Source organism: Natrix helvetica (genome assembly GCF_964273705.1).
Source record: "Natrix helvetica genome assembly, chromosome: 4".
NCBI lineage: Eukaryota > Metazoa > Chordata > Lepidosauria > Squamata > Natricidae > Natrix > Natrix helvetica.
The window spans coordinates 125,504,752-125,528,662 of NC_138550.1; the positions used below are offsets into that span (position 1 = coordinate 125,504,752).

A 23,911-nucleotide genomic window follows, 5' to 3' on the forward strand; every position below is an offset into this window, starting at 1 on the left:
CCATTAAGGCAAAACTAAATTCACCAACTCATGAGAAAATTACAGAAACAATAACTGGCTATAAACATCTATTTTTTTAAGAAGAAAAATAGGATAGGATAAAGTATTTGAAATAAATATTCTACACTTTACCAGTGAAAAGAATATTAATTCACAGTTCATTATGTTCACATCTGTTAGCTGCTTACATACATAGCTGTTGTGAAATTCCTTTTGGGATAGGCAATGTTTTCTGAAGTATAAGGGGGCGGAGGGAGAGATGGAAATAATGTAAAAGAAAATAACAGGAAATAAATAAAAAAGGAACCATGTTAGAGTAAGTTTACACCAGTACCATTTTCTGCACTTTGCCTAACTGTCCTTACAAACCATCCTTCCACTAAGTTTGTATGCTGCTTTCATATATTATAAATTCAATAAATAAATAAATATTATCTTTTGTTCTTTAAAATTCTTATACCTCAACCATTTCCTCTAACCACAGCTTTCTGGTTTTCTTCTTTCTCACAAGTGAGTCACTCTTATTTTAGTTTTGGGCTTTGATTCAAGTGCATGCACAGATGACCAATTTGCAGAATGTCGTAATACGACTAATACAACAGTTGGGGCAGAATTAGGCTGGTTTTCATGGTTTCACCTTATTTCAGCAAGCTTTTTTGAACTGAGGCATTTTAAGCTCTGTGGGTGGTATTTTTAAGATGATGAATGGTCGCCAATACCAGCCATAGATATCAAATATAGATGTCAAATACTCAACAAGTATTAAACTTCACTTTAAGCATTAACTGGAAGGTGATGCTGAAATAGGATTTTATTTATTTGGCAATATTTCTAATCTACCTCTATTCTAAAAGGCTCTATTCACAGAAATAATATTTGTAAAAACAAGAGCATAAAAATATTAAAATAACATATATTTCTTATGACGGGTACCCAGAATCAATTAAGAGCAAGAACAGTTTGGAATAATATCAACTTAACTTGCTTGTGGAGCAGAAGTGATGCCATCCCTGCCTCTGTGGGAAAAGCAATCCATAGAGTGGAATGCACCATCGAGCCCACAGCCCATGTAACTTGTGAGAAAGTGGGTCTTCGACCAATCCTCTGTAGCTTTCCAGATCCAATGGAGAGATTCACTTGCGGCAGGTCATTGCCTAAGATTTCTAAATCTTTTATCACATAAGACTTTAAAGGTCATAACTTTATAAAGCCTAATCTAACCACTTTACTTTTACACCATCCATAGCTGCAAGGTTGCCTCCAAAAGCCGCCCCATGCATAGTACCTTTCAGTAGTCCAGCCATTTGCTGATTAAAGTATAAAGTATTGTCACTGGTATATCCTTGTTAAAAATGTATTTTAGTTGTAAAGATAACCTAAGTAAGTTTTGTCCTGTGCCTCTGTACGATGGCCTGAAACAAGTTGTCTTCATTTTTGGTAATACTGATACTTTCCAAGGCAGGTCACATAAAAATGATTTGAAGAATGTTTTCTTGGTTTTTTTTAATTAACAAAGAAGACTTTGTATCAATCTGACTTTAAGGTGGGGGAGGAATCACATGGTCTAATTGCAATATCTGATGTAGACAATGTAGTATTAAATACTAAGAAAAACTCAACATCTTTACCAGAGGGGGAAAAATGATGTTACCCATTGCAGAGAGTTGTGTTAACCTAATTGTCTCTTTTCCTATCTCTTGAAATTATACTTTCAATTTCTTTGGCTATCTTGAAACAACCTTTTAAAATATCTATTTCCTTTTTGTTTAATTTATCCTTCTTAAAATTGGTGAGCCACTTTATAGTCCTATAATGGTTTTCTGGCTGTTACTACCGATATTTAGCTTTAATTCTGTTTTCTTTCCAAAGTTTAAAAAGTTTCCACACCTGTTTTACTTGTTGCTCTTTAAGTGCCAGCTGCTGCTACAATCCCCTCCTCCTCCTCATCTATAATTCTTTTTAAACCAGATCCTTGCCCAAAAAGTTGTTATCTAATATTTCAGAGTATAAATAACTGAAGGACAGGGAAATAATTAGCCCAGAGACATTACGTGATGAAACAAGAAGAGACAGGTTCATACTTCACAATCTAAAAGCAAATAATAGGGCACCCCAGAGGAGCAATAGGTTTTCATACTGCTCCTGAAGCCGCACTTGTTATTACTTATTAGTGCATCTCAAGGTGGTGAATTGTCTCCTTTTAAACCCTGGATGGTTTCAAACCTAGTTATCTGAGATCCCTTCTCCCAGATACATCTGCTCATCCAAGATTGAACAATGCTAACTCCTAGGTCCCATCCATCTGAGAATACCATCTGATGGTACTGCAAAAATTAACATTTTCACAAGCTGCTTTCTGCTGTGGATCTCCCTCTCTATGAGCATCTGGTTTACGCTTTTCCTCTTGGCTTTCAGGATAGCAGTTAAGATCTGGCTTTCCATGTAGCCAAGAAGGAAAGCTTGTTATGGATGTGAGGGATGTATTTTCAGATACATAACTTTGTTTTCCTAGGTCGCTTAAAATGTCATTGAGATTTTTTATAGTTTTACAGGGTACCTTTCTTTTGAGGGATGTGTGTGTTCTTTTTATGATGTTCTTAATTGTTAGCAGCTCAGATCCTATGGGAATGCTGTAAATAAATACTGAATTTTCAACAGATGCCAGAATAATGGTATATTTTTATTGGATCTTAATATGGGAATGTTGATATTAATGTTTCAGTTTAACTTTGAAAGCGTTATAATTTTTCTTGTGCTAGTAGTAAAATGTAAAAATCTCTTAAAATCTTCTGCTGCAACATTAATAACCTGATTTCACGATGCCAGGAAAAAGAAAAGAAATGTGATTCTCAGTTCCCAGTACAATATGTGCTGCTCTAGGACATCTCCTGCTCACAGGCATCTGCTAATTAGCCTGTGTGTTCATGCTTAGAATGGATCTAGAGGTACGGTGCATTTGGTACAAAGCTTTATGAATTATGCTTTAGTGAAGTGGGAAAGAGTTATTTCTCAGGTTGGGAAAACCTTGTTCAAACAACTATTTAGCTCCAGACTTTAATCTAACACATGGATGTTTGTTATAAAGCAAACCAACAAAAAAAATCCTTGTAGATGATCCATAATAATACAGTAATACATAATAAAAGTGTAGAGCAGTGGTTCTCAACCTGTGGGTCGGGACCCCTTTGGGGGTCGAATGACCTTTTCACAGGGGTCGCCTAAGACCATCGGAAAACACATATTTTCGATGGTCTTAGGAACCGAGACACCAATTTTATGGTTGGGGGTCACCACAACATGAGGAACTGTATTAAAGGGTCACGGCATTGGGAAGGTTGAGAACCACTGGTGTAGAGGATTCTTAGAACTACCATGTAATGAAGATGCAAAATGGACAGAGAAGGAAAATAAAAATAATAGAAAACACAGTAGATAGCTACAATGATTTTGTTTCAGAGTAGAAGACGTAGGCCCACTCTTCCTGATCTGACATGGATATAAGAACAAATGAAGAAGCCAAGCACAAAAAGAAAAATTTCAGTCCACTATTCGGCAAAACCCATATGTTGGCAGGGTTCAACCCTATTTGACACGAAATTACTGATATTTGACTGAATTGAGCTATTGTAACGGGGGAAAGCCATACTATGGAAATTAAATACCATTATAATGACAGATGTCTTGTTTATCCAATTTACAGATTTTGTCATATCTTGGCTGACATATCTGCAACTCTCCACATTCTGCATTTTCCTAGGAACAGCTCCCTTTAATGTACCAGAGAACATATCCAAACAAAGAGATGCTGGGCTCATGCAGCGATTCAAGTTCCTCATGCTTACTCGTGGAGATCTTTCAGTCACCTTCTATCTTTTGGGTCTTGACCCAAAGTATCAGAATAATGTCATAAGATATGAAGCATTGATACATTTATGCAGCACATCCAAGTTCCTCTAGATTATTTTAGTGATTGTGCAGGCTTACAGAGAAGGAGTTAATCTACTAAATATACAGGTAGTTCTTAATTTATTTATGGTCCATTTAGTGACCATTTGAAATTACAATGGCACTGAAAAAAGTGATTTGTGACTATTTTTACTACTATAAGAAATGTCTCTGCCCTCCTATTATTGCCCTCACTATGCTATTGTTTTTATGTGACCAATTACACAAATCATGTTTTCAATGACTAGTTGGCCACTGACTTCTATACCTAAGTGTTCCTGTTCCTATACATTTACTCCATAAAGAAGAAATAATATCAATATTTGCCTGGGGTATTTTTTGTTTGTTTGTTTGTTCTGAAAGAATTTTATTGGTTTTTAAAAAAAATTAGGGAAAAGGGTAGGTGGATATACAAAAAAAGATTTTTGGGCAGCTCCATCGTGCTAGAGGTAGGAATCTCTCCAATTCTAACAACTTTTTACAGAAAAAAAAGATAAAAGACAATCAGAAACAGCATCTTATTATACATTGTATCAATCGTGTTCAATCATCTATTTTGCCACTTTCTAATATATCAACAATTAAAATGATATTCCAGATATATTTGTTTTTGTGATCTGAGTCTTTCCGTTATTGTTCCCTCCCCCCTGTCCCCAGGCGGAGCTGCAGCCCCTCCCTCCTTCATGTCTTGTGTTTTGTCACCTTTTTCACTACTTCTTATATTTCCGTCCTCTAGGAGGGCACTATGTTTTTTAATGAAGGCCTCTGCCTCCACGACTGTGTTAATTCTAATTCTGTTTCCCTCCCAGAAGATCAGCATTCCTTCTGGCAATAACCATCTAAACCAAATTCCCTTATTATATAATTTCTTTGATAAGGAGGAATACTTCCTCCTCTTATCTCTTTTTTTTCCGGAATTTGCTTAAGAATGGTAATTTCTTTGTCTTTATATTTTAGTGGTCCCCCCCTCTGAGCCCCTAGAATCTCATCCCTCATGGTCTTCCTAAGAAATTTAACATGTACTTCCCTTGGAACATTATGTGTTCTGGCATATGCTGAATTAATCCTATAAACCAGATCCATATCCCACCACAACTGTTGTTTATCTCTTTTAATATATTCTGCTAAAATTGTACTCATAATATCCTTAAGATCTTCATCTTCTGTCTCCGGTAGGTTCTGGAATCTGAAAAAGAAGGACATTCTTTCAAGTTCTATCTTTGCCATAAAATTTTCCAATTCTATATTCCCCTTCTGGACTGCCTTAACCTCCTCCCCCAGCCCAGCCACGCCCTCCTCTAGCACACCAATTCTCTGTTTATTTTCTGTTATTTGTTGCTGCACACTTTTAAGCTCATCTCTAAAATCTGCTACCTCCTTTTTCAACTCATTTTGTCCCTGCATAATAGCTTGAAACATTTGAGTAACAGATAAATCCTTTGAACTTTCTCCACTCTTTTCTTGTAAAAATGATGAAATTTTTGTCTGTTGAATCATTGGACTGGATACAGTAGAAGTTGGTGCCGAGGCTGCTTTGCCTGTAGGTGGTTTTCTGGTTCAGAAAGAGTAAAGATCTTTTGCAAAAGAAATGGCGTCTGTGAAGTGCGCAGCCGAGCGAGTCCGAGAAGACAGGCAAATCCAAAAGTGAAAATTAACCCTCTGTCACAGTTCCAAGCCAAGAAGTCACTCCGAAAAAAAAGGAAATCAAATAGTCCAAATCCAGAAAGACCACGTAATAGGAGAGGCTCCAAGAGTCCTTCAGGGGGGATAATATAAAGCCAAACTTTCTTCAAAGGTAGTTTCAAAAGGCAGACTTCATTTATAAGTGCAAAGAAGAAGAAGAAGGAAGAAGGCCATCTTGGCTAATATTTGCCAGGGGTATTTGATTATATTTATCTGACTATATGTAACTCAGAGCAATTCAAAAACACAGGAAAGATTTGTTGCCTACTATACATGCTTTTGTTAAAGATTAAACAATCTCAGAATCAATATAGGTTGCTTCATTAGTGAAACAGCAATATTTCAAATATAGCTTTGGTTTTAGTTAAATATTATGAAGGGTTTAACTCTTGAAATTAACAAAGTGACTGCTAGTTAGGTTGGATTAGCATTGATCTGACTAAGAGATAGACTTCTTCCTTATATGTGGTAAAAGGTTTTTTTTTAATCATGCAAGGGATCAATTTCCAGGAGTGAACAAATGCATTTAATTCCTGCAGACAATTCTTATGAATCACAGCTTTGTTGCACTGTGATTGTATGGAACTGGTTATTAATGAAATGTCAGAACCATGGTTTTAGGGATACATCTCCTGTGGATAGAACTTAGCCTCTGTCTCTTCAGTGCCAATTCAGCATATGTGAATTCCAAAGCTTTACTCACTCTGCTTCACACCGAACAAAAACCTCCCAAAACATTTCCATGCTACAAGCTTCTTTTATTGTAACAAGACACCTCATGAAAATATTAATTGCTAAATAATTGACTCTTTTTTTCCTACTGCCATTCCAATATTTTGTTATTATGGTGGGCACTTGTGGCAAAGGATGGGAAGATATGCATGCACACCTGTTATACAGGGACATATCAGGTAATTGCCCATAATGCAAATATCTAATTTGGAATATTTCCACTTCTGTTGCTTGAATTGACTTCTCTGTAGAGAGAGCTGGGAAGAAACATAGCAAAGAAACCAATGATAGACTCCTATTAATCCCTGAAGCCATTGTATGTGAGGGCAGGGAAGCTGTGTTACCTGTCACCTGCTTCGCAGAGGGTGAGGGTAGGTTTGTTCAAGCAGGTGCGGAACCTGTTGTTTATTTAACAAGGTTGTCAGCATCTGCCTCCTAGTAATTAAGAAATACATTCAAGAAGAGGTTGCCAGGTGCTCCCCTGGCTCTCCTATTGTGACAAGTGGGACAAAATAAATAGTTGCCAGCATCCAGGCAAACCTAATGGGAGGTTATGTACCGGCCATTACCTATTTGTAGGCTTAGCTAACAGGTTTTTGAGCTCAGTAGTTATCATGGTAAAAGTTTCAGATGATAAAATACACTCTCCTTTCCCTTCCCCACAACAGGTGTGAGATTAGAAAGATTATGAAATCTCACAATAATGGTAGACATTGCCATTTCAATATGATAGGGACACCTGTTCCTTTGGTATAAATCAAGCTAACACAGCCCTTTAAATCCTAGAAAAATAATAGTCAGGGCTAGTTATTTTTAGCCAATTGGCCACCCATATTTTGTTCCATTAGATGGTTTTATTTCCAAAATTTTCCAAATGGCTACTCTGTGCTAAAGCTACAAGATTTGGCTTGGATTAAAAAATGTAGCTCTGTTCCAATATCACACAGGTTTCAAACTTGTTGCATCATATTGGTATTGTGTGATGTATCCAAGGTTTTTCAAATTTGTGGAGCTGGGGTGGGCATGGCGTGCGTGCCGGGGTGGGATTCAGCTGGTTTGAACTGGTTCAGGTGAACTGGATGTTAATTTTAATCTGGTTCACCAAACTGGTAGTTGCAATGGCTGGCTAACCCCACCCACCCCACCCCTCCCAGGAGTCTCCACTTGGCCCATTTTGGATGCCAGGTAAGTGCAGGGCCTGTGCAGAATCTGTGGAAGGGTAAAAACGGGCCTATGGAAAGTTCCGGAAGTCTCTGAATGCCGGGGGAGGCCATTTTCACCCTTCCAGAGGTTCAAGGAAAGCCTCTGAAGCCTGGGGAGGGTGAAAAATGGGCCTTCTGGAAATCTGAAAATGGGCGTGTTTCCAGCCTCCGGAGGGCCTCCGAAGCCCAGGGGAGGCTGCTTTCGCCCTCCCAGAGACTTGTGGAAAACTTGTGGAGCCTGGAGAGGTCCAACCCCCCCCCCCCCGTGGTGCAGGAGGCCAACTGGGCCACACCCACCATGGTCACACCCACCCAGCAACTGGGCAAAGAACCAGTTGCTAAACCTTTTCAATACCACACATGCCTGAGCGTGATACATCTGGTCTGCAGGCCGCCAATTTGACACCCATGCAATATAATAACTTTATATTACTTCATAATGAAACATTCCCTTTCCCATTTTGTTTAATAACTATTAAGATTTTCAAACTTTTATAAAGTGGCTACTCTAACAGAATCACTTGGATAATCTTCCTATGGGGAGTAAGTCATCTCTCTTTTTCTCTTAATTAGATGTTTCATGTGAAATGAAACATTCCTTCATCTGTTTTCTCCTCTTCCCTCCAATATTCCTTTTCCACCTTCTCCTCCAAATTCAATGGGATAAACTTTGTAAGTGGTGGGGAAAATGACCATGACACAATGCGTCTATGTCATTGTTGGGCCATGTGTGCCTTTTGTGACACTTTTAATGAAATAAATATGCAACTGTTGCTCATATACAGGTGTAAATTTCTTTAGTTTTCAGAAATGTGACAATCAAATCTCACAATAGTTATGTATCAATTAGATGACTTAAAAACACTATCACTCAATCTCAATCAGTCCAGTTAGTTAGGTGACATCTAAGAGAATGAATGAATGAATGAATGAATGAATGAATGAATGAATGAATGAATGAATGAATGAAATTATTGCTTAAATTAGAGCAGTACTGCGTTACTGACTACATTTGAATTGCACTGAAAATGATTCCAAAAATAATGATAATGGTGATTGTGCAAAAATATTCAAAACTGAGTGGATTTCCCATTTCTTCTGTGAGGGGATAGCTGCACCTTGTCAGCTGAGCCCCCAAATCTATCGCTCTTCTATTGTCTCTTATTTTTTCTTCTCACAACCTAGGATTTTCCAATAAAGGGAATTAATCAATGATTGCTGCCATTTAGGCTATTAATTGCTGGAATCAGAAGAGACATCTTTTCTGATGTCAGGGAGAAGATTTGGCTATATCTCACATATAGCATATGCCCATTTGTAATATCACATAGTTGTTTTTTAAGTTTTATTATTATTTCTCATATATACATTCACAAATATACATTCTCATAAGCACTGTTAATATTTATGTGTTATCTTTTAACAGTTATCACAATTCATTTAAAGGTTTAAAAATATAATCGGTGGTCGCTCTCCTGCCACCCCATACATTTTAATCCAGCAAATAAATTCTGCAAGAAATCAATTTTTTCTTTGTAACTTGCTAAAAAAAACCTCAATATATCACTTCAATCTAGCTATATCATCTATTGTGTCTAAATGATGCCAAAACAGCTATTTCATTTTTTGTCAGCATACAACGCTACTGAATTTTTAAACACCTGATATTATCAAGAGGTTCTCAATCTTTCATAAAACCATTGGTTGATTAATTGCAAAATTCATAAAGTCTTTTGCTGCTTTTCAAATAACTGTTATGTAAGCCTCATAATATATTGTACATCACTAACAGAATAGGATCCCAGCTTTCCTAAATATTTTATGCCAGGTATATAACATTTGGCTAATTTTATTATTTAGTATTGTCAAATTTTCTGAATGGACAATCAATATTTTTGAGAGATCTTTTCCTTTTCCTGGATACACTTTTATTTATAGAATATAAGCAATTATAAAACTTATAAATTTGAGTTATTTGTTATAAACATTATAAATTACCACCCCCATCAATATCCCTATGTCTCTAACTATCTTATAAATCTAGTCATCTTGCACTTCTAAATCAGTACAAGTAAAGAACATAAGATATATTCCATATTTAAAATAATGATCTCATAGATCAAAGAATTGTCAAAACACCACTTACCAAACACTATTCCTGAAGGAAGGAAGGATGACAACTTCTAGCACCATCATTCCCAAAGGGTCTTCTGAAATCCTAACAAGGTGGGAGCTAAACTGATTTCATGGGAAATTTCTATATGAAAGAAGGTGGACAGTTACTATAGCTAGTCTTATTTGCTTACAGTTATTTCAAACAAGAAGCTGATGATTCACCAAGTTTTTTTTCACCGTTGCTATTACCTATGTTTTAATACACTTTATAATTAATTTTCAGTATTCAAAGCACATAATTGAACAAGCTCCAATTTAAGTAATCTAAAAGTAAATAGACAGCTAATACATGCAGAGCTTATCTTACTTCCTTTTCTAACTTTTTGAAATGCAATTCATTTTAAACTCTAAGAGACATCACCTATTGATTATGTATAAAAGCATGCCAGACAATTTCCCATTAGTCAAATTCCTATTTATTGAAAGAAAAAAAAGAAAACAAGGTATATTTTTTTCTCTTTCTTTGACAAACTAAAGTGTTTAAAATATTAAAATGTCACCTCCCAGTAACTTTATGGTTTCAGAAATCTATACTGTTTTTTATTCTGGTTACAGTTTTAAATTTATTTCATTCCAACATAATCTTTTACAATGATTTATAGCCTACTTTAAGCAGACTTATTGCAAAGAATAAGTGAACCGGCATCCTGTTATCTATGCAAATGTTCTTATAATGCTATGCTACTCAACAGTCATAGCTAAGTCTTTGTTGCCATCTATTCGTTTTCAGGAATTTTGCAAACCAATTTGAAAGTCTTCAGATCTATAGAAAAATGGTACCCTTCAGTTGTAGTAGAAAATTACAGCAGACTATTTTAAGGATAAATGAACATTTTATTTTGGTCAAATACCAGATCATGAAAGCTAAAACACCAACTATAATATCAGAACAATCTTATTAATTAATTAAATAAATAACCTACTTCTGTTGTCAAGTCTTATTATAACAAAGCCTCTTGGCTTAGGCACACAATTTAGCAATACAATACAATAGCAGAGTTGGAAGAGACCTTGGAGGTCTTCTAGTCCAATCCCCTGCCTAGGCAGGAAACCCCATACCATTTCAGATAAATGGCTATCCAACATCTTCTTAAAGACTTCCAGTATTGGGACATTCACAACTTCTGGAGGCAAGCTGTTCCACTGATTAATTGTTCTAACTGTCAGGAAATTTCTCCTCAGTTCTAAGTTGCTTCTCTCCTTGATTAGTTTCCACCCATTGCTGCTTGTTCTACCCTCAGGTGCCTTGGAGAATAGTTTGACTCCCTCTTCTTTGTGGCCACCCCTGAGATGTTGGAACATTGCTATCATGTCTCCCCTAGTCCTTCTTTTCATTAAACTAGACATACCCAGTTCCTGCAACTGTTCTTCATATGTTTTAGTCTCCAGTCCCCCCAAATGTGTAGACAATTTCAGGGTACTTAGGTTTGGGGGGATATGGCAAATACTATTGATCAGAATGACCATGCTGTCTCTCTGTCAGGGATGCGATGGCTCAGTGGCTAAGACACTGAGCTTGTTGATCAGAAAGGTCGGCAGTTCAGCGGTTCAAATCCCTATGCCGCATAACAGAGCAAGCTCCCATTACTCGTCCAGCTTCTGCCAACCTAGCAGTTCGAAAGCATGTAAAAATGCAAGTAGAAAAATAGGGACCACCTTTGGAGGGAAGGTAACAGCGTTCCAGGCACCTTCGGCATTTAGTCATGCTGACCACATGACCACAGTTCTTCAGACAGTGCTGGCTCTTCAGCTTTGAAACAGAGATGAGCACCACTCCCTAGAGTTGGGAACGACTATCAGATATGTGCGAGGGGTACCTTTACCTTTTCCTTAGTAGGGAGTACAGTTCCTTCTAAAATCCACACCTCAGAGAAACATGTCTCAAGGTTTCAATTTCAGCAGAGGCACAGGGCATTTTATGGGGGAAAGAAATATTTGACCAAAGCACTTCCCATATGATAGGCATAAAAAAGGCCCAGCAGTATTGAGGATAAGGTAATGCATATAGATATTTTGTGAGTTACAGTTTCCTGATATAAGGGAATATAAATGTATTATCACCTTGAGGCAGTAGCAGGGTTATCCTGTATCTTGTAGTCTTTATTTTCCTCCTTTGCTTTAGATTAGAAGACAATCAGGAGCCACACCCAAATAGACCACCTTATTAAAGTTCTGCGCCATTTGGATGTCCTGTGCTAAAAAGGACAGGATATATAAATTTTGTTTGTTTGTTTTGTTTGTTTTTATTGGATTTATATGCCACCCTTCTCCCAAAGGACTCAGGGCGGCGTACAACATAAATCTTTAGTTGTGTTTTTGTCTGGTTTCTCATGGCAGTTATTTTTATCTTCGGATTAAGGGTTTTTTTTTAATATAGTTTTTAAAATTAATTTATAATATGACATACAAAAAATAAAAAGTAAATATTAGGGAAATTAGGGAAGGAAAAAGGGAAGTGGATAGTGGGGGAAAGCAAAGGAACAAGAAAGTTGTGTTTTTCTCTGATTTCCCACGGCACTTGTTTTTATCTTTTGATGAAGGTTTAAATCATTTTAGAGAATTATTAACAGATGTCAAAAACTGGAGGTTGAGGACTGCCCATCAGGAAGCTGTTGTCCAAAATGCAATGTAGCATGGTATCTGGAAAAAATGCTAGTAAATTAAGGTGCTGTGTTATAAAGATTCAATATTACACAAAATAGATTTTGAATTAGAATAGAAGAAGCAGCTAAAAAAAGAAAAGAGGGAGGAACCCCATATCTGTTGGTATGTAATCATGCTGCACATTATTCAATGGAAATAGATATTCCTCCAGAAAATATATATTCTTTCATAAAGCTAAAAAAGAGATTGAACCGGAGGGAAGAAGAATATATACCGCACAATTAAAACACTGACATATGTTGTAACAGGAAGCCCAAAACATTTTATACATTTCAAATTGTATCTATAGCTCTCATTGCCATCTGCTGGCTGCGTTTGTTTTCTGTATGCCAGAGTGTCTAACTGCATAGGACATATTCCTTTTGTTCTCCTGGAAGAAAATCTCAAAAGGGAAAACTTATAAGAGCAGCTAAAGAAGCAAATAGACATTACCCAAATGGCCAGTAATAACATTGTAAAAATAGCAGAAGGCATGCATGCAGATACATGTACATGTACATACATATATACATATACATACATAAATACACATACACACACATATATATATATGTGTGCATGTATGTATACACACATACATTCATGCAATTACAAGCTGAGCAAGAAGGAAACTGTTAAGTTTGTATATTGTTGTAGAAGGAAATATGGCACTGTTTTCCTGTGTGGGTAATTTATACATACACACACACACACACACACACACACACACACACACACACACAATTACAAACTGAGTAAGAAGGAAACAGTGTTTTAAGTTTGTGTATTGTTATAGAGGGAAATATGGCACTGTTTTCCTGTGGGGGGGTAATTTATTAAAAAAAGGAATATCCACAAAAAGAAATAAAAGATTCAATAACTTATGATAAGATTTCTCTGAAAAAAAGTATAGGCAGAACTCAGGATTAGGGGACTGAAGACTAAAACATATGAAGAACGGTTGCAGGAACTGGGTATGTCTAGCTTAAGAGAAAGAAGGACTAGGGGAGACATGATAGTAGTGTTCCAATATCTCAGGGGTTGCCACAAAGAAGAGGGAGCCAAGCTATTCTCCAAGGCAACTGAGGACAGAACAATAAGCAATGGGTGGAAACTAATCAAGGAGAGAAGCAACTTAGAACTGAGGAGAAACTTCCTGACAGTTAGAACAATTAATCAGTGGAACAGCTTGCCTCCAGAAGTTGTGAATGCCCCAACACTGGAAGTCTTTAAGAAGATGTTGGATAGCCATTTATCTGAAACGGTATAGGGTTTCCTGCCTAGGCAGTGGGTTGGACTAGAACAGTGTTTCCCAACCTTGGCAACTTGAAGATGTCTGGACTTCAACTCCCAGAATTCCCCAGCCAGCGAATGCTGGCTGGGGAATTCTGGGAGTTGAAGTCCAGACATCTTCAAGTTGCCAAGGTTGGGAAACACTGGACTAGAAGACCTCCAAGGTCCCTTCCAACTCTACTATTGTATTGTATTGTATGTATATTACATTTTACTAGTGCCAGCAATACTATTCAGCTCATTAATGAGCTAATTTTTCTGTTAGATTGTCATTTATATTACAATTGCTATTCATCCATTAAAGATCCCATTGCATGTCTAACGCATTGCAAACAATGACCAATTAGCAGTTGCTAGCAACACTAAAGATTTATTTAACTTCCAGATGGACTTTCTATCTCTGCCATAGAACGTAATTTCATATCTGGATGCATGAAAGTTGCACTTAGAATGTGAAAGTAAAATTGGATGCTTAAATGATGGTAATGAGCCGTCTGTTGTTATATGCTTTCTAGAATATTGATTTAAATAGGCAGCACAATAATAAAAGTTCACTCTGTGGGATTGGGCTATATCCATCTGCAGGCTGACCTACATCTCACGTATTTCCTGGTAGGAAGACATTTATAGAAATGTTGACTCTGAGATAAATACCAGCTGCTGTTAAGTCACCTATAGCTTTTTTCGCATGGAAACTATTGCATATTACCTCCTTCACAGAAGGTAACCATATGTGGAGCAGAGGTTTTATTGTAGCAATCTTTGCTTATTTTGTACTTATAAAGTTTATATAGTTTACAGTAATGCCTTTGTATAAAACTAGTCTTCGCTATTATACTGTAATAGAGTAGACATCACTGAATAGCACTATAGTCAAGCTCAAACGTTCTTTGAAAGGCCCTGTCAATTGATGAATATATTACAATACCGACTGCAGTTGAATAAGAGGGTAGAAGAAGCCACGGGAGTTCAATAAACTACTGGGTGAGAATGCCAGAAACATTTTCAAAGCTTAGAGAGAAACTTACTGGCTTCATATAATCTCCTCAAGACAAGCTTAGGTTTAAATCATGGCTACATCATCATTAGTGTTTTCCCTCTTAATCAGGGAGCATTGAATAAGAGTGGCAAATTATGTAAAATATTTCCCTGTTTGTCCAACATTCATTCAGAAAATCTGATTGGGCAGTTCAGGTTGATTTGGGCAAGGCCCCTCCTGTCAGTTCCTATCAGCATCTACTACCTTGTTGCTGTTATTTATTAAGCAGCTGGACACAGCAGTAGAGGTATTGCTAGAACCTAGAAATAGCAGAACAGAGGAATGAGTGCATGCAGAAGGGACTGACTATATCAGGATGGAAAAGGTCCAGTTCCCCATTTCTTCTCCTCATTGCCTCCTGAACAGAACAAAGATGAATCTGTAAAACAACACGTGTTGTTTATATAAAGAGAATTCCTAAATAAGCATCGTGTTTGTGACTTTGCAATATTACTCTGCAATATTCTTCCTCCCTCCCTCCCTCTCTCAATTTTATTCAACTTGAATTACAACAAAGAGTCCAAAGAAGGGTTAGAGCAGTGGTTCCCAATATCCCAGTTGAAGGGAGGAAGGAGAAACTGCCGGCCAATCAGATGTGTTCCCACTAAGAATCATACGACTGGCAGAGTGTCTCTCTCTCTCTCTCTTTCCAGTGGGCTTTGCTGCTGGGTGGTTGCAGGGAGAGCTGCTCTGTTGGGGGGGACAGAGTGGATGGTTCCTAAGGGAAACCCAGCAGTGAGGATACAGAACCAGGACCCAAATTTAAGTAAGAAATTCTTAAGATTTACAGTTATTTTTGTCTGTGTTTTCCCAGGCTGTTTTATACAAGTCTTTTCCTCTCAAAGCAATCTGGGGCTGGGCCACGCATGTGTAGGCCTTGCCAGACCTGTGTGATTCACCTCCACCTACTAAACAACCAAAGCATTTCCTTACTAAGCTGCAAGTTAAAACCGAGTGGGTGAGTAGGGGGGTCATAGGTTACAACCCCCCTTTCGTTCATGACAATCTTATTATTCATAAATTAACCTAAGAATGTTTGTTAAATTTCCTTCTTTCTGCACCGTCTTTTTAATAGTTATTTCTTTTAATAATTTGCATCATTTCATAAGTTTTTCTCACATTTATCTCTTTTAGTCACAAACCCTATGCATAAAATGAGTAGTGCAGTTGTGCTTGTTTAAACCGTTAATAGCCTTTTAGGCTTCCTCTGCGTGATAGTTCACTTTTTGATTAGTAAGAATTATATGTCACAGGCGGGGGGGGGCATCAGGATTTTAGAGATGCTTAGGTGGGGCATGGCCAAAAAAAGGTTGGGAACCACTGAGTTAGAGAAAGCAGCAGCTAAGAGATAACAGTGCTCAGTGGACAGTCCAGCCCAGTTCTGCTCCAAGGATGTGACTGGGAAATGGTTGCATACATGTCAACAGCTTGACATATTGAAGGAGGAGGGCAATAAAGCTGGAGGAATCAATTCATTGCTTTCCTTGCTGCATGTACATCAGAATATCACTGTTTGGTATTGACTCAAAAGAGATATGATGGAGGAAGAATGTAAACCACGGGAGCAGCAAATTTCTTTCCACTATGATTTACTGCCAACTTATAGTTGGATGGATAACACTTTTACCTAACAACAAGGAAGGCTAAAGAGCTTTCCATAGAGAAAATTAAGGGAATTAGGTGACCCTCACTGCTATTTGTATAGCATTATTAGTATCTCACTAAACGACGATTAACAAGAGTTCATCTATTTGCTACTTGTCCATGTCAGGCCACCAGTTCTCCAATATGTGAAGCAAATTTGCCACCCTTGGCAACAGGTGGCAAATTTTGTTCACACATTGAAGAAAGTTCCACTTGGTTTCCTATCCTTGTTCATGCAGCTGGGATCAAGAAAGTAACTTGACTACTGCAGGTGCAGAGTGACAGACATATTAAACAAAAGAAAGGCAAATGTTTTGGATATATTAATCATGGGTGAATTTCTGGAGGCAGTACTTTTTATAACTAGATTTACCTTCATTGTCATTTTTTTTCTATTTGGGATGTGATTTGGGATATAATAGTTTTGGGAGGGTTTTTGGTCAGGAAAAATCCACCCCCACCCCTAAGATGAAACAACATATGTGGTAAACATGGCCATCCTCAAGTTCCTTCTTTTTGTCAAAATTGTGAAAGCAGTATTCTGCTATTGTGCCACAAGCTCTATCCAACTGGAACATATACAGGGACCAAATGTCATGATGCAGACACCAAATGAATGGGATGTGTCACAATGCCACTTTTATCAGACTGATTTTTTTGACCCTGCCCCCAATGGTTCAAAAGATGCAGTTCCACTGAAACATATTCATGATAATTACTAAACTTTAACCTTTTCTTCATGTAGAACTGGATGTCAGGAAAAAAACCTGTAATCTTCTGAGACTTTATTGTACAGCTTCTCCAAATTGTTCAGGTATGTATCTTGTATTTGTTTGGCTGTCCACCTTTTTGAGAGTCTTACTGTAATGGGACCATCCCATGCATTGATAATATATTTGAGGTCTACTTCTCTGCAAACCATTGCATTTGGTATTACTTCTCTTGTGCCAGAGATCTAAGCATGGCCAGAGTGTGGCTGGATGCATGTAGATAAGGTCTAAACAAACTGGTTATCATGAATGGTCATCATTATTTTAGTACAATATAACACAGTCACATACAGTGGATGTTAAGACAATGGGGAAAATATGTATATATCTTAGCCAATCTTCTACATGTGTCTTTTGACATATCCAGCAGATTGGGTAGTATCCATAATTTCTAATGCAATGTCATTTAAGCTGTCAATAACACATCGTAATTTTCCTTTCCTTTCCTGACAGCATTTATTTGGGCACACATTCAGTTCATTCGCTAAGTATTTTTTTCTTTGTTTCTTTTTAAATAATGATGATTATCTTACCAAGTTTGGATTGCTAGGGAAGTTTTCAAGGTTTTAATCCCAGCACTAGCCCCAGTTTGTGCTACAGCACTGCAGCGATTAGGACGTTTCCTAGGAATTCTACAACCTTTCAACACTTACTTGTGATATATACTAAGTTTAAAAAGGCTCCATAGGCAAATTAAACAGCAACAATTTCACTGAAATCTACGCAATGGCGCCAGCAAAATGTATGCAAAGCATGCTTCTATTTGATTATCTAAACCGTCATTATGTTCAGATGAATATTTTATTTTTTTATAATTTGGATTTAAATTGCCCTGAGAGAAAAGACAAAATTTTATGTCAAACACTGTTTTACAAGCATGCATTGAAACACAGATGTTTATTCACCCAAACAAAACTGAAGATTTCCCCCCCAGCCCTCATTTTTTTAAAATTTCATTTAAATTTGTGAACAATTGAGTCTACAACTTAACAGCTTGTGTACTTAGGTATCTCCAAAACACTCATTTCAATAGGCTTTTTCACACCGATATTCACCAACAGTATCACAAAAGTTGTCTTTTAAAAACATAACTGTATGCAACAGTAATTCTAGAAACACTAAAGGGAAAAAGCATAGCAATGTCCAGTTACAAGAAAAAAGTGCACATTACTTTGTCACAACCACAGTCATTACTTGAAAAACTATATGTAACAAGTAGATAGAAAATATCACCGGATGCCTTAAACTCATTGTTGAAAAACCAAAGTACATAAAAAATTGTACACAAAAATAAGGCAAATTTAGGAATGCACAAGGAACTTGTTATTTAACAAAAGCTAATCAACAAAACAGATATTACATAAGCCCGAAGTAAAATACTTCTCTCTAAATACATAAAAATAAGCTTTCCTTAGCACACAGCAAACACCACTGATGTGTTTTTGACATCCTAAATAAGAAATGGGGAGGGGGTGGGGGAGGGGAGGGGGAAATTCAAGGGAAGGAAATTTTATTTAAATGGCAGTTTTATCATTTACCATTTTTGTACAACTTTTAGTTTAGCAATAAGCACTATAAAATAACATCAGAAGTGTCAATGGCCCTTTTCAGTTACATATTCATTTAGAAAGAAAGAAAAGAAATATACACAAGAGTGCAAATTTTCCGATTGTCACTTGCAACCTCTTCACATTCATTCATCTACATCCATTCACTACCAGAAGGATTTGTACAAGACAGCAGCAGCAATCCTGGAGTTAAATGAGCTGGCTTGTAGGAAATCCCTTTAAAAACAAAATTAATGATATGTCTTTTGAAAATATCTCTCACATCTTCATCAACTACTAATAAGTTGCAACTCATTATGAAACAGAAGCAAAAATGCTATGAGTTCAGGAAAGTCTGCTTCCTGCAGAATTAAGTCCACAAATGTTTGATAGGAAACTACAAGGGAATGGCCCGCTCTGCGTGAAAAATATGCCTTGAGGACAGAGGTGAATTGGAGAGGGGATTAAAATTTCATTGAGGAGGATTTAACAACGGCTCCTCAAAACTTCATTTGAAAAATCAGTGAAAAATTTACCAAAGTAAAAATGATCAATTTAGAATGTGAACCAGCCTTTTTTTTTCTTGGTTTTTTTCCTATAAAAATTACATTTTATTTAAAATACAAGATCCTTTTCATTGCAATAACATCTTGTTAATATCAGGGCTTTTGGCAACATTTTGCCATATAATGCAGCTTTGAGTCCACTGAATCAGGAGCACATTCCATTAATATTGCACTTGGATTCTGAATCAAATTTGAAACCTCAGCGTATATCTGTTGTTTCTGTCCATGTTAGAATGGGTTAACACTTCTACTTACTTTTTTTTGCTATTGATGCTGACACATGAAAAGAAACCAAATTGGTATTACAAAGGATCTTAAAAATGTCAGAGACCCAAGTTCGCTTGGAGAACCATAACACACCGAGTACACTAAGAACAGTGTGGCATAATGGAAATTAACTTGTCAACAAGACCGCGGCACATGAAAAGATCTGCTCTGAAATATCAAAATGTCATCAGTGGAAATTCTATGATAAAACTAGATCAGCAAAATAATAATGTGTGTCTCAGTTCTGCTGCAAAATAAGGTTTTCCAGTTCATCTGCAGAACGTAATAAAAATGCTGCTGATTCTCTATATCCTGCAACCAGTTGCCGTACTGCATTGATTTCAGTTGGACTCAGCTGAGGTCTAGAGCTGGTATTGCTAGAAGACCCGGAAGTGCTTGCTAGCTGCCTCTTCATACTGAGATCAGTTGGACCTGAGAAAGAGAATTAAAAATAATGAAGCATCAAGATAACCTCATAGATTCACAGACTGGAAAGGTCTTTGGAAAATTAACTAAACTTCCTGTTCAGTGAAGAGTATGCAATGTAGGATGCTCCTATATAAGATGCCTTTCCATTCATGCAGGTCCCAAACCAAGATTCCATTTTCCATTTCATCTGTTTATCCTATAGCAGGGGTGTCAAACTCAAGGCCTGCGGACCAAATATGGCCTGCGGGGCTGCCCTCAAAACTGTGAAGAATCTTGCCGGCAGTACCTCTGCCAGCAGAAATGGAACCCGGGAGGGCCAGGTATGAACTCCATTTTCGCTACCAGAGGGCTGCAGGACATCAAGCTGACCATGCCCACCCCAGCCACACCCACCCCAGCCACACCCACATAGACCCCTGTGGCCAAACACAACTTTAATGTGCCCCTCAATGAAATCAAGTTTGACACCCCTATCCTGTAGTCATAATAATAATAATAACAATAATAATAATAATAATAATAATAATAATAATAATAATAATAATAATAATAATAATATTTATTTCTTAGCCACACCCTCTCCCGAAGGACTCGGGGCGGCGTACAATAAAACATATGAAATAAATATATAGACAAGACATACATATAACAAAGACATATACCAAGACATGTACAAGGAGGAGGTCGGCTAATGAATAAAAACAATTAAAATACAATGTTTAAAAAACCCCTAAATAATTGAATACAATTAAAATACCCAGATAAAAACCCGTCATATGTAAAGAGAGGGCTGGACAGAAAAATCTTTACTTTTTTACTAAAAATGAGTTTTTACATGTATCTATTCAATTTTCCCCTATTATTTTGGCTTGTTGTTATGCCCTTAAGCATAGTAACTGTTAAACTTATATTCATTTTTTCATCTAATAAGGATATTCAAGCTGCTTTTTCTGTACTGTTGACTACTGCTTTTTGATAAATGTAAATTTTAAAATTAAATTAAGCAATACCTGTATCCAGCTGTTACCCAGGTTTATTTCTGAGTTTAAAACATAGTCTCTACTTGACATAGAATTCCTACTGAATACACATTGGAAATGGCTGGTTTTGTTCTGTGTAATAGTCCAAATATCCAAACCACATTTTATCCATCTTGACAACAAGGATTTCTTTGAATTCACTGTATGTAAATCAATATCTACTGATGGATGCATTCTCTCCCGAACCAGTGACTCCTTGCAAAAAGAGATATCTGGTCTGGCACAATAGACCCACAATAACAAACTCTAGCAACTGGTTAATAATTTTCTAGCTGCAATCAAGTCAGCTGCTTAATAGTGTCAGCCTTCGGGTTGCCATTCAGGGGAGAGCCAGTCCATCGCCACCCCCGCTCAGCCATGCTTACACGCCACCAACGCTGCCATGTTGATGTTGACTCTCTGATGTTGGCGGAGCCTGTAGCTGCATATGGCTCTGCAAGGCTTCCCTCACTATTCTGCAGAGTAACTCTTCTAACTTGGGAGTAACTTGGGTGCAACTGCCTCCTCAGAAGTAACTCTTCTACTCGAGTGAAACTGCCTACTCTGATGTAACTCTTCTACTTGAGTGCAACTGCCTACTCTGCCATAACTCTTCTGCTCTGATGCGACTAACCAGGAAGGAGGCTATGATGACACTGAGTGGGTGTGTGGCTGAGGGTGTGAGTCATGGTGATTGTTAATGGTGGCTGGGTGTCATCTGGGTGGAGTTGTGGGTGGGGTGGGGTAATGGTATATATGAGTGATGGTGTTAACTTGGTTAGAACTGACTTGGATTTGCTTACCTTTGTATCATTGTCATTTAGTGCTGGTTATCACATAATATTAGATAGAGATAAAGGTTTTCACCAAACAAACTGACTCTCTGTTTGTATTCAACGTGAATGCCAGAACATGACAGAAAGTCAGTTCTCTACCATCAATACTTCACTTTGCATAGTTCCTGTTTGGTCTGAATGATGTCTGAAGGAGCTGAGGCAGCAGCAGTGGTCCTACCTGAGGCTACTCTTTTGGTTGTTCCAACATAGGAGGAGGAAACAGAGGTAGCTGTAAGACGTAAGGAGAGGCCCATGGAAGGCCCCCTCTGCCACGGGGGCTATTCCTACATCTCAACCGGTGGTGCCAGTGAATGAGTGGTGGCAGCGTACGGGGTTAATAACCAGCTCAGAACTACCTGTGCTTTCTCCCCAGGGGGTCACCTCACTCGGTGGAGAGAAAGGAGGGTGACTGAAGATGAAGAGGGAGATTGGAGCTACTCCACTGCCTTGGGTAGCCAGACAATGGATTGTCTGAGGGAGTGGTTTGGGGAGGCCAGCTTCCATGACCGTGGTTCTTGTTATCAAGAGAACAGAGGGGATGGCCAGTCAGGTAGCCGGAATACATCATGGCTCCCTTCTCAGGCTATCCCTCGCGTCCATCTAAACAGTCCAAAGTTGAGGTTGGATGTATCGCAGGAATATACACAGTCCAATGACAGGGAGCTGGGCCCACTGTTGCCTATGAGTCTTCCACTCCAACAGCAAAGGGATCAGCTAATTGGTGACAGAAGTCAACGTTGGCCTCCACAGGTGGTATCTAGTGCCCATCAGTTTATACTTGGCCAGCTGGAAGTGGACAAGGCCAGGCTATAGTGGGTGGTCCTTGGGAGCCTCCCTCCTTGAAGATCTCTTTCGATGGTAACCCAGATAAAGTAGCCATTTTCTTGGGTCACGTAATAGAGCATGTGGACCGATTTGGCCATTTGTACACCTCACAATGGACCATAGTGATGGCCATTGCGGGGGTCTTGGAGGGAGAGGCCTTAGATTGGGCCGCGGACGACTACAGTGAACACAGTCCAGAGTTGCGACATTGTGGTCTCTTTTTGGATGCCCTCCGAGAATGGTTTGAGGATCCAAGCCGTGTACAAAGGGTTGAAGGGTAGTTGATGGCATTAGGTCAGAAGGGCAAACTGGTTGCTGATTATATACAGGATTTCTGGCGGTTGTCAGGAAAACTAAGAGGCTGGCCAGAGAGACTGTTAGTATATCAGTTTAGGCCGGCTTAGATAGATCAATCCGGCAGGCATGTGTATATCGAGGCCTACAACCCCACCTGTGGTCCTGGTATCAAGCCCTATGGAGCTAGAAGCAGAGTTTAGGGACCTTAGACCCAGAGATGAGGGAAACATTGGACCACGCCATTTCCTCGACCATACCATGAGCCATTCTCCGTCGACAGCGGGGGTCAATGGAAAAGACAATAACAAAGAGACCTCCCATTATATGCTTCCAGTGTGGAAAACCCGGGCAGAGAGCAGCGGACTGCAACACAATGACCCCAGCCGCACGGCCTAAGTCAGTCCAGGTGAGTCCAGTTTCACCTAGTACGGCCCAGAAAACCATGAGGAAAACGCCGGAGAAATCTCAGGGTATTCAGCAAGCTGCTACTGAAGACTCCACAGTGGGGGTTGAGGACTCTCTAGCATATGCAAGTCCTCCAGTGGAAGGGTGCGAAACTGATGAAGAGGGTGAAAATGACCCTATGGTGAGTAGGCCAAGAAAACACTTCTGGGTGCCTGTTATCCTCACTGCTCAGAGGCGTCAGCTGTATGATGCTTTAATTGATTCTGGGAGTACTTGTTGCCTCAAAAGTCTAAGTACGGTAAGGGAGCTGGGGATAAAAGTTCAAAACCTATCCCGTCCCCTACGGTTTGTACAAGTAGATGGGTCAGTGTTGGGTGGGGCACCAGCTACCCAGATTATGGAGAAAATCAGACTCAAGTTTGGGGGCCATTGGGAGTTAATCCAGTTTATCATAGTGCCACAGATGATGGAAACCGTGATACTCGGCCTTGCATGGCTGGATAAGTGGGGGCCCCTCATATGGTGGAGGGGTGGTTGTCGGCATACACACATTGTGGTGGGTCCTGAACCAGCGCCACATTAACAGCTAAGCAC

At 38.5% G+C, this 23,911-nt stretch overlaps 1 protein-coding gene and 1 long non-coding RNA gene across 4 annotated transcripts in view; one reads left to right on the forward strand and one right to left on the reverse strand.

The window, feature by feature from the left end:
• Window positions 1-468: 468 nt before the first annotated feature.
• LOC309390915 lies at window positions 469-23,452 on the forward strand. Its single transcript, XR_014175202.1, has 4 exons — window positions 469-510; window positions 15,527-15,670; window positions 17,102-17,170; window positions 23,247-23,452. It is a non-coding gene; the product is annotated as an uncharacterized lncRNA (long non-coding RNA).
• The window catches only part of NOL4 (nucleolar protein 4), a 162,247-nt gene continuing 156,901 nt past the window's right edge, over window positions 18,566-23,911 (reverse strand). For all 3 annotated transcript variants that reach the window (XM_081950805.1, XM_081950804.1, XM_081950806.1), the window contains one exon: window positions 18,566-19,938. In XM_081950805.1, the coding sequence (XP_081806931.1) occupies window positions 19,745-19,938 (194 nt within the window). In that variant the 3' untranslated portion in view covers window positions 18,566-19,744. The remainder of the gene's footprint in view (window positions 19,939-23,911) is intronic.